Source organism: Gobio gobio (assembly GCF_949357685.1).
Source record: "Gobio gobio genome assembly, chromosome: 12".
NCBI lineage: Eukaryota > Metazoa > Chordata > Actinopteri > Cypriniformes > Gobionidae > Gobio > Gobio gobio.
This window is the reverse complement of record NC_137105.1, coordinates 14,773,328-14,784,752: the sequence shown is the minus strand read 5'-3', so window position 1 is coordinate 14,784,752 and position 11,425 is coordinate 14,773,328. Positions and strand designations below refer to the sequence as shown.

The following is an 11,425-nucleotide window of genomic DNA, read 5'->3' as shown; positions in this document are numbered from 1 at the left end:
TTTACTGTTATTTCTATGGTAAGATAAACTTGATACCGTTTATCATAGTATTTTTCATTTCATTACTAATTATAGCTATCAAGCACACCATTGCAATTTATATGATACATCTGAGTTGCCATCTTTGTTTTCTTTTAATTGGTATTGTTTTATTTATAAATATATTTGTGGTTTAAATCCATCTTGCTGGTCTCTCAGCTTTTCTAATATTAATGTCCGTTACAATCTTCATTCAAATAATTTTTTATATTTTAAAGTTCCTCGGGATCCAACAAAGCTAAAAAAAAAAAGCTTTAAATATATTCTTCTGTTTGGAATTTACAAAAGATCTTAAAGCTAACTATGCTTCCATCACTAAACGAGTTTAAATTACTTTTAACAGATTATGTTTTCTCTTTTGGTAAATTGCTGTTATGGTCCTTGCTTGTGTTTTTCGGTCTTAAAGTATATTTGTATGTTAATGTTATTGTAGCTGCCTTCTTGGCCAGGTCACTCCTGTAAAAGAGATTTTAATCTCAATGAGTTTTTAACCTGCTTAAATAAAGAATGAAGGAAGTAGATGTAAAATAAAGTGTTGCCAAAAAGAAAAAAACCCAGTAACAATAAGGTTGTATTACTTAACATGAACTAACCATGAACAACACCTCTGTTTAGCATTAGTTAATAAACATACAGCTGTTCATGTTAGTTCAGTGCATTTACTAATGTTAGCAAGATTTTAATAATGCATTAGTAAAAGCTGAAATTAACATCAAGATAAATAAATGCTTTATAAATGCAGTTCATGTTAACTAATGTAGTTAACTAATTAACCTTATTGTAAAGTGTTACCAAAAAAACATTTAGGTCATGTAGTTTTGTTTCCAAAAAAACAAAAACAAAAAGTGGGAATTAGTTTGAAAGTTATTTGAGCCCTTCACCCCTCATCAGCTCTCATTGTAGAGTCTGAAACCTAAAAATGGAATAGAGCAGTGACAGGGATAATCACTGCTGAATGAAACATCCTCAGAAAAGCTCATGAAAAAAAAACGAACAGTAACACGAAGCATTGTTTAATAAAAATAATGCACAATAAATTGTAGTTCGAATTAAAGATTGTTTACATAGAAACTGAAACAAAGCTGTATGCTTCCCCATTTTAACTATCCAGAGATCAATATTGAACACTGAATTATTCAAAGGTAAGTCCGTATAAACTGCACAATCAGTTTTATTGGAATTGAGAAACAGGGTCTGTTCTCTCCTTTTTGTTGGGTGCAATCTGGAGGAAGGCAACAAAACAACAGTCCACAAGAGTCCATTAGCTCAGTTGAGTTTCCTGATGACTCTATTTATGTCCTCAGCTCTGGGTCCAGGGTCTCCAACATCTTTCAGAAGTCCAACTTTGTCTCTAGCAGCATGTCTTGGTACTGACAAATGGAACGGCAACAGGAAGTTGTTTGCCACCCTGAAGTTCTTTCCAGCAGAGTAGATCTCATGTATAAGGTCCTCCAAACAGATGATCCCATGTTGTCCTTGAGAAACAAACAAAAACAAATTCAGACTATACATTTTATTTACACATTTAATTGTCACAACCATGTCAGTACAGAATATCTAAGAATTTATTTTGCCATGGCATCTTTCAACTCATGTAAAGACTCAATTTACAAGTGAGTAAAAGTGCTTCCGCGTCATATGCTCTTTGCAAAAGGTGATTACACATTTCCTTTTCCTTGTTAAAGTTCCTACTTAAAGGGTAACTAAACCCCTGCTCAGAGCTTAACTCCACCCACTGGCAATTTTCAAAAAATGCTGGAAAAGTGGGCAGAGCGGACACAGAGGGGACGAACCGAGGGCGGGGCTGAGCGGAGGGCGTGCACCTGAGACCCGCAGTGACGGATTGATTGACAGCTGTCTGACTCGCGAGTCGCAAAGATGGAGAATGCCTTGAGTGACGCCAGCTTTGCAACAGAGCGGTCATTTCTCCTACCTTCACCTGAAGTGGAGGAGGGTGGATTGTCTGTAACAGACACAAACCCGGAGCCTAATAAATGCGAGCCGCTGCTCAAACTGCGTTAACTCCCGATGCTGACGATGCTAGTGAAGCAGCCGCGCAAGAGAACTGACCTAATCTATCTGCGTCCGTGGCAACCACTTGCGTGTCAGGGTTTGAAAGCGCGTCTCATGTATGAAAATTATCTGTACACATGACGGGCGGCAATAATATCGCAAGAAAAGCCTGACGTGTACTGACAACTGCATTATTTAACCGTATTTTCTTCAATACAATGTTAAAGCAAGTGTCAAGGCAGTTTCATTCATAATGTTTCTACCTCATGTAACATGACAGCTCATACTGGAGTGAAGCCGTTCTCATCGTGTGATTGGGGGAAACATTTCTGAGGGCGTGGTGAGCTCGTGCCAGGGGCGCGGATAGTGAGCCGTTGGAGGTACCATCCTACGTCACGATGTACCACAACGTCCAATAGGAAAATTCAACTGCAGTAGCCACCGTTCAACCTTAAGAGGGCAGCACTTTGGCGGTTTTACACCATATTTTATAGAATTAAAACACTTTATACTCAAATGTCAAAACATTTACTCGAATCAATGAACAGCATTAATAAAGCCCCAGTATTACAGATCATTAACTAAAAAAAGTTGGTTTAGGGTTTAGTTACCCTTTAAAGTTGTGTTATGCACACCAAAATGCTCAGCATCTCACTGAATGAGATGCATCTACCATGTCAATTACTTACCGAGATGCTGCTCTATGAGTTGATTGTTGGTCAGAGGAGTCTTTCTCTTATTAATCCTTGTTTGACCTCTTTTTAATATGAGCTCACGGACTGATTTCAAGTTGGGATACCTGTTAAAAAGATAACAATAAATTAGTGAAGCTCAATTAAAGAAATACCGGGGTTTAAATCCTAATGAGTCAAAAACTGCTATGGGGTTATAAAGGAATAACAGTTTTTAAAAGTGTTTTCACTATTATTTACCACAGGATCTGAATTTTCATGGGTTTAAATAAGATTTTTGTTATAAGAGACAATACAAACAACTGTGCATCAAAACCACTCCTTTCCTGGTAAAAAACACTAATTTAAAAGGTCAACGCATTTGTGACCGAAAATAACATATTTGATTATTCAAACATGCCAGTGTCTGAGTAACGAGAAAAGCAACAATAGCTCTGTAAACTTTTCGTAAAATGAACTACGCAAAAAGCATTTTGAACATCTCCAGCACGTTTTATAATTATAATTACCCAAACAAAGGTCACCTTTTTTTCCCGTCAAAAACTTGGCTGTCGGTTTGAACTAAAAACCTCAACATATCACACTCATGGGCAATCACTCACTTCACTGCCGGCTAAAGGCTGGCATACACTGTGCGAGTTTGGACACTCAGGAGGTCGTAAAATATTGCACACACTACGAGTCAGTTAACTTGGTAATTGGGTCAAAGCAGCTGGTACACGGCACGACTGTACTGCATGGCGGTTCGGCCGAATACCGAATCCACTGGTTAAGATTAGGTCGAATCTGAAACCGAATCCTTCTCACATCCTCAGTCCATTATCACAGTGAATATATATTAACGAAGTAAACAACGTCCACAGCAGTGTAGGGATGCTATTGACCATTTAACCGTTAACCGAAAGTAAGAACTTTGACCAATTAATACTACCAGTTAAACGGGTTAAATGTTTTTAATGCTTTTTTGTTTGTTTGTTTTTTGATGCATGGTTAAGAAAAATATGCTGTATAGCGTTATTTGTTCACTCACGGAGCGCGTCGACATGTGCAACCACAAACCAGATATATCTCGCAAAATGAAGCAATGGAAAAGCTTACTGTGTGGGACCATTTCGACAGAAAAATACAGCAGTAGTACAAGCTCCTGACTGGTGGAAAGCAAATGAACGGCGCTTCCCGAGGCTGGCCACTCTAGCGAGCCTTGTTTAAGGCTTTTAATAGTGTGGTTTTGGTCAAGTTTACTTGTTTACAAGTAAACATTGTCACGTATGTTCTTCTCGCCGCTGTTTCCTGATGGTTTATAGAAAAATTACCCTGAGTCGTCCTCTGTCGTTTCAAAGAACAACACAACGGAGAGCGCAGGAGGCGCGCGCTGCGGAGACAGAAGGATTGAGGTTGTTTTCTGCCGCGGGTTTAACAGTCAACAGGCTGCGCCCCAGACTAACCCACATCACTTAGACATGCTACTTAAAAACGAACGAACAAACAAAAAACATACAAGGTGTGGATTGAGGTAGCCTAAGCCTTCTATTTTTAATTGACAAAAAAAAATAAATAAATAAATAAATATTACGGTTCTTCAAAGCTTACGGATTAAGTGTATTTTCGTTTTGTCATCTTAATTTGGTAATTATTTAAGTGAAAAACATTTAGTGTAGGCCTTTGTATTTTATTATTTTTATTTATATTTTATCTGATCTATATTTTTTATCGGCTGTTTGCGCGGTAAAATAAAATACATTTTGGCTGCTGTCTGTAGATTCCTTCATGCACAACTCGTATTCTCTCGGATGTTTCATACGCAAATGTTTTAACAGCGGCTGTTGTTTAGGGTCAGGCGTAGCGCAAGCATTTTAAACTGCGAGAGGCACTACACTTTTTCCGTAAGTTGAATACGGAAGGCAATTCACCGGAAACTAGATCATTTACTTTATAAAGTTTTAAATATGGATTTTTTTCCCAACAAAAGCATCGCTTCGCTTCAGAAGGCCTTTATTAACCCTCCCGGATCCGTGTGGAGCAGATATATGATGGATAGGTGCACTTTTATTAACTTCAAAAATGACCCAACTGTCACTGCCATTATAAAGCTTGGAAGAGCCAGGACATTTTATATATAACTCTGGTTTTATTCGTCTGAAAGAAGAATGTCATATACACCTAGGGCTACAATTCATTTTTTTGGGTGAACTATCCCTTTCAGTCACGTAGTGCTTTCCAGCCTTAAGTCGTTATGTGCAAAAAAGGAGCATCATGATTACTCACCCCCATGCAACATAAGGTTCCACAGTCTTGAGCATTTTTATAGAAGTCTTGGAGACTTTTACAAAGGTGCCACTGAAGATTTTTCTCAGCCTCAGCATCTGAATGACCTTCATCACTTGGGGGCTCACACCTTTGACCCTACAAGCAATAAGAGAAAATTAAACCCTTAAACCACCAAGCAGATGTGGAACAAAACATACTGGACAACATAAATCTTGTTAATTCACCCAAAAACTAAAATTCTGTCATCATTTACTCTCCCTCATGTCGTTACAAACCTGTATTATTGTTGTGGTTTCTTGTTAGGTTTGAAATGGCATGAGGGCGAGTCAATGATTTCAATTTTATTTTACTGTCAATGTGAATGAAGCATATGTAGAAATTACTCTCTGATGCGGGCAGCGAACACCAGACCGTGCTTCGCTGGCGGCATGGGCGCCGGAGGTCTTTGTTTGAGTCTGGCGAGCCGCGTCTCATCTCGATGCTTCCTCTTGCTGTTTCTCAAAAACACCTCCAAGCGCTTAAACTTCAAGGGAATTCCCTTTTGGACCTGGGGAAGTTGACAATTTCAGTTGATCAGAAGCTATTATTGGACCATTAAAGGGATAGTTCACCCAAAAATGAAAATGATCCCATAATTTACTCACCCTCAAGCCATCCTAGGTGTATATGACATTCTTCTTTCAGACGAATACAATCAGAGTTATATTAAAAAATGTCCTGGCCAACCCAAGCATTATAATGGCAACCCATAATTTGAAGCCCAAAAAAGTGCATCCATCCATAATAAAGATACTCCACACGGCTCCGGGGGGTTAATATAGGCCTTCTGAAGCGAAGCATTTGTGGGCTGTGCAATATATCGAAATTATTGAAATATCGCAAATGTTCATATCGCGATATGCATATCACAACGGCACGCAATATCTGAAAGATTTTATGCTACTTCAACATTGTGAAAAGTGTACATTTTAGGTCGCCGCATATAGCAGAGAATAGACTGGTCACACGACTGTTACTTATGTGACTTGCTTGACATTAAAAAGTTATTTAATACAACAACTTGCGAAAAACAACTCCATTCTGTCTTGCGCTGTCTGACACACACACACCGAAACGTGCGCACAAGCCGCCTCTCTGAAAGCGTGTGATCCCTTCAGTTCTGTTATTAAGCATTAGGTCTTAAAGTGACAGCCTGCTACTACAATAGACCTGCCGCTGTCTGTCAAACAATTACTGCTGTTTTTAGTTCTTATTTTTAATAACAAAGATAAATTAACAAAAATAATCGTCCATCCCTATTTCAGGTGTGTCTTTGTTTACCTGGATGTTCTTGATGTTAAGTTTTAGGTTGATATAACTATATTTTACCAAGTCAAGCAAAGAGTTTTTGGTATTTAAATATTACATTTTTTGTTTGTTTACATTGATGTTAAAATTATATTGTCAGATTTGTGACATTCATTTTTGCTAAAACACTGCTGGTCACTTTCAGAAGTTGTAGCGATGCTTTCTTTTCCCAGAAAGAATGCGAAACACATAAATGGTATCATTCTCAGTTTTTAAATATATATTTTTTAATATAATTTAAATTGATTTTACACACTTTAAGCAGTATCGTATCGAGTATCGCATTATTTAACAAGGATATTGCATTTTTCTTCAATATCGCACAGCCCTATTCCGTATTCAACTAACGGAAAAAGCAGAAGTGACGAGACAAATGGTGCCAGACGTATCGCAAGCGTTTCGAACTGCGAGAGGCGTTACATTTTCTTCATAAGTTGAATACAGAAGGCGGTCCGGCGGAAGCCTGATATTTTACTTTATAAAGTTTTAAATATGGATATTTGTCTTACACAAACACATCAATTCACTTCAGAAGGCCTTCATTAACCCTCAGGAGCCATATGGACTATATAATGGATGGATGCACTTTTTTGGGCTGCCATTATAATGCTTGGAAGAGCCAGGACATTTTTCTTAATATAACTCCCGACTGTATTCGTCTGAAAGAAGAATGTCATATACACCTAGGATGGCTTGAGGGTGAATAAATTATGGGACAATTTTCATTTTTGAGTTAACTATCCCCTTAACAAAAACAGGTTACAAGGAAGAAAATTCTTACTTTTCTCTTCTGCTGTAACGCAAGTTTGGCTTGAGTGGCTTTAATAGCCTGGTACGCCTTGCGTTTCTTGAGAAGATTCTCAGGAACAAGCTTGATTACTTTCTCGGTTCTGAAGAGACAGAATATGAATACATATTATTAATAATATTCTTTCTGTCTGCTACCATAATTTAAGACATAAAGCGGTGGATAATAGCTTCTGCTTCGCTTCAACATCACAAACGAGATTGTGTGGTCAATAAATGCAATTTCATTGGTTTTCTGCTAGGATAGAACGCTTTCTATACAAATTAAACTGATGCTGCATAATATAACTCTAGTGCAAATAAAGAAGCTAAAGCTAGCTTTCTTCATAATGCCAATTGACGTCACACTGACCCTTATCTCACCGAATACAGTAACCAAATCACTGAAAAAAATCCTAAATAAATATCTACTACACATTACAGTACAGTCAGTCCTAAAGACCAGAGTTGGAAAAACAAATGGGAAGTCATGTTTGAACATAATAACCTAATCTGCTGATGAACTGCGATCAGCTCAGACGCTCCATGTGTAAACAAGTTCTACTTGATCCCTATATACTCTTGTTTATATCGTGTCATCCGTCAAAAATAATTGAACCAGCAAATTAATGACATTAAAAGGATACTAAGTATTAAAAATATGAAAGGATAGTTTAGATGTTCATTGCAGATTGTTTAAGATTTTTTTCTGTCTAGATAAATACGCACCCTGGTTCTGCCATCGCGTTTGCTGTGATCCGTCGCACGCAGATGACGTTCTAGTTTCAGCAGTATTTTTTTTGTAATACTGCCGCCTTGCCCTTTGGAGTGACTATTACATGCTTCACACACTGGGATCAGTTTCCCACACTCACGTTCACCACCATGTGCTTACTTCACCGATATAGAATTAAAATTTGCACACATGCTGTGCATTTTAACAAATACGTTATGGTATGATAACGTCATACTATTTGTAGCACTCTCTTAATTAAGTCACTGAAGGCTGTGAAAAATGTAAAAGGTACGAAAACAAACAAAAACAAACCTATGAATCTGTATTTGGCGTCTTGTGAATTGTTTTAAAATCCTATCTTTGCTTGGATTTATTGACATGGTCGCGCCTGTTTTATGTAACGTTTTTTAATAATAACAATTATAAAATTCAGCAGTGCTATCTGTCCAAATTTTCCCACATCCCTTCTGCAGTCTGTTAATCAAACATTGATTTAACTAAAACCTTATATTCTTTCATTTCAGGTTCTATTCGTGGCAATGTTTTAATCTCCTCAATATCCTATGGCCAAAAGTAGCTTTATCTATATCCTTCTGGATTTAATTATGAAATCTATTGATATATTGATATTCTCTAGATTTTTTTTAGTCAATTAAATTAATTATAGCCTACAAAGTCAGTGTAGATTTATTAAATAATTGCAGATTTTTGGGGGTATTTCTATGGAATAAAATCTTAAAAATTAAATATCTAACAAAATCATGCATATGCATTTTTATGTGACTGATGCTTTCAACAGATAGTGAGTGAGAAAAATTAAATGGGACATGCAGTAAAACGGTCATGCTCATGTAAATTATTGACTTTTTTCATCCTTTTTAAAAATTGGCATGAAATGGATATTGCAATAGTATTTTTTTTTTCCTATTGTGACGTATATCCGAGCGAAAAAAGTTTCTCGAAATGCACTTTCCAATCATGCACTGGGGCATGAATAATAAATGAGGTTGATTTTTGGCTGTTTTCCAACTGTATTTACACTGATTTATCATTGCTATTGTTGTTAGGTTTATTAACTTGCAATTTTGTGACATTTGGAGTTTATTTTCTACTCAAAATCCACTCAAACATTATCTATTGAATGCGTATGTGTTTACTGAAGTCTCTGCGTGGGTGTGTACCGTGTTAGATGTTGTGTCTACACGATATCCATTGCATTATTTACACTTTAAAAGCGTGATTTAATTCAATGTTATATTATCTCTGTGAAAAGGTAATTTAGTTAAATTTACTTAAGTTGTTACTTAACTAAGTTAAGTAGATTTGACTTAATATGTAAAATGTCTTAATATGTTATAATTAAGTAGCTAATATTTACTTTCTATTGAACTTAATATTCATAAAGTAGATTTTATTTGATAATAACATGCAAGATGTACAGAGCGGTAGAAGTAAAATTTACTTGAAATTTTGCAAATTATTACGAGCAGTGTTGGGGAAAGTTACTTTAAAAAGTAATGCATTACAATATTGCGTTACTCCCTTAAAAAGTAACTGAGTTACTTTTTAAGAAAAGTAATGCGTTACGTTACTTTTGAGTTACTTTTTCTCACCTGGGCTGGGCTTGTTTTTGTAAAAAAGTTATATTTTTGTGCAATGGTAAAGATCTCTTCATACCAAAATTGAAATAATAAGGCCCATGCTGAGGTAAAAATGCAAATTCACGCATGAACAATAGAGGGCGCAGCTCTGCTGTGCTGCCATTCTGGATAATGGTAGAACAGTAATTGGAGATTTGCATAGTATTCTGATTTTGCATTTGACTGATTTGATTCATTTTGAGGAATACTGAATCTTTATTGTGCAAGTGAGATAAATAAATGCTCACATTTAGTCTAGAACTACAATAACCATCATGTTTACACACAACGCCTCTGCACTTATTTTTCTCAACATGGGGGCAAGGAGAGCTGTCAGTCAAATTAATGTGAAAAAGTAACTTTTTTGAAAAAGTAACACAGATATTTTGTTGTAAATTTGAAAAGTAATGCGTTACTTTACTAGTTACATGGAAAAAGTAATATTATTACGTAACTCAAGTTACTTGTAATGCGTTACCCCCAACACTGATTACGAGGATTTTATTAAGTAAATCCTACAAAGCAATTTTTTTCAGTGTTGGACTGTTGCTGTGATCTCATGTGAGTGACAGGTTGTCCCGCCCTCACGCCCATAAACACATCACAAGAGAAGAGATGTTCCAAGTTGGAGGGAAAGTTATTTTTGATAAAGATTACGAGGACACGTGACTTAAAAAAAAATACATACACTGATAAATCATAATAAATATGCTGTATTTCATTAAAAAAAAGAACTGTCAATTTTAATTTCATGGTGACTTTAACTTTCCTCTGTGCCACTCTGCAATTCACCACGTGGGAAGACAAATTAAAAACACTACCTGCCACCCTATAAACCCAGCGTTAGCAAACATAAGCATAATAGTTTCAGATAGAGTTTTATACATCGGAAAAGGAAACAAGAGAAAAAAAACCCCAACAGTCCGCTGAAGTTCACGGCAAATTCAAAGAAAACTTGGAGCATATTCATCCAAAACAAACCCTGGTGGGCCTCAGCGAGCGACCGCGCTCTCTATCCTACACTGAAGGGTCCCGTCCATGCGCTCCTACGCAACCCAGCGATTCCTCAATCACACACAAACCTGCGCAGCCAATCAGATCTCCAAGTCATGCGTCGGTCGGCAACCTCCCCGCTCTATGCCATAGAGATCAGTGCAGTCGCGTACCTTATGCGTGACGTGAGCGATCCTCCTGTTTGTTTGTGTAGCTCGAGGATGAAAATGGCGGTGGCGAGAGATCAACGCGAGAATTAAACACACAAATGACCATTTGACTTGGATGACAGCAGCACTGCAGCTCCGCGAGGGAATAAAGAAGTAGCTCATCTTCAGTCAAGTGCATTTACAACAACAAACACCCAGAATTCAACGGGGAAAAAACTGCGTCCTGGATTTAAAATAGCTCCTGAAATTAGCCCGCTAACCTCGTTAGCTTAGCTAGCCTTCAACTGGAAGGTTTAACGGACACCACATTGACGGAATAATTCTGTCAGAATACGATGAACTCCGCTTTTCTCGATTTACCTCTCAAATGCAAGCTCGGCTGTGGGCGCTGGGCGTGCAGGATGATTTGCATTTGACTGAATGCATAACTAATCGCTCAATCTGGCAGAATTAGCCAGTAAACATCATCCTCCAGCCTTCTCAAAGTTCAACGAGCATCTGTAAGAGGAGAACGAACCGAACAGGTAACTGGAACGCATTCATGTTGTGTATTTGTTAATGTTGAGCGAAGGGATCATGTGGCAGGGATGAATCAGCTAGAGGTTACTTGCTCTGGACAAGCGTATTCATAAACAAATTGCTCAGAGATATGGTTTAGTTTAGACAGGTGGTTTGGTGTGGGTTAGACAGGTGGAAGAGATGTGGCGTTTACACGGACTGCTTTTTGAGGGATCAGAAATG

At 37.4% G+C, this 11,425-nt stretch overlaps 2 protein-coding genes across 3 annotated transcripts in view; one reads left to right on the top strand and one right to left on the bottom strand.

Moving 5' to 3' along the window:
- Nucleotides 1-591: 591 nt before the first annotated feature.
- On the bottom strand, nt 592-7,935 carry rpl7l1 (ribosomal protein L7-like 1). The gene is made up of 6 exons (XM_079830463.1): nt 7,875-7,935; nt 7,141-7,249; nt 5,396-5,559; nt 5,010-5,147; nt 2,742-2,851; nt 592-1,514 (listed from the first exon to the last, which is right to left on the bottom strand). The coding sequence occupies exons 1-6, from the start codon at nt 7,886-7,888 to the stop codon at nt 1,306-1,308; spliced, it is 744 nt and encodes a 247-aa protein (XP_079686589.1). The 5' UTR covers nt 7,889-7,935; the 3' UTR covers nt 592-1,305.
- Nucleotides 7,936-10,718: 2,783 nt separating this feature from the next.
- ncoa1 (nuclear receptor coactivator 1) overlaps nt 10,719-11,425 on the top strand; it is a 94,176-nt gene continuing 93,469 nt past the window's right edge. For both annotated transcript variants that reach the window (XM_079830462.1, XM_079830461.1), the window contains exon 1: nt 10,719-11,208. The gene's annotated coding sequence lies outside the window, so the exon portion shown is untranslated. The remainder of the gene's footprint in view (nt 11,209-11,425) is intronic.

Excerpts from the sequence above, each read along its gene's own strand:
- rpl7l1 (XM_079830463.1), bottom strand. Across the intron at positions 5,560-7,140 it reads CGTTACAGCAGAAGAGAAAA|GTCCAAAAGGGAATTCCCTT; the intron begins GTAAGAATTTTC and ends CAACTTCCCCAG. Across the intron at positions 1,515-2,741 it reads ACTCATAGAGCAGCATCTCG|GACAACATGGGATCATCTGT; the intron begins GTAAGTAATTGA and ends TTGTTTCTCAAG.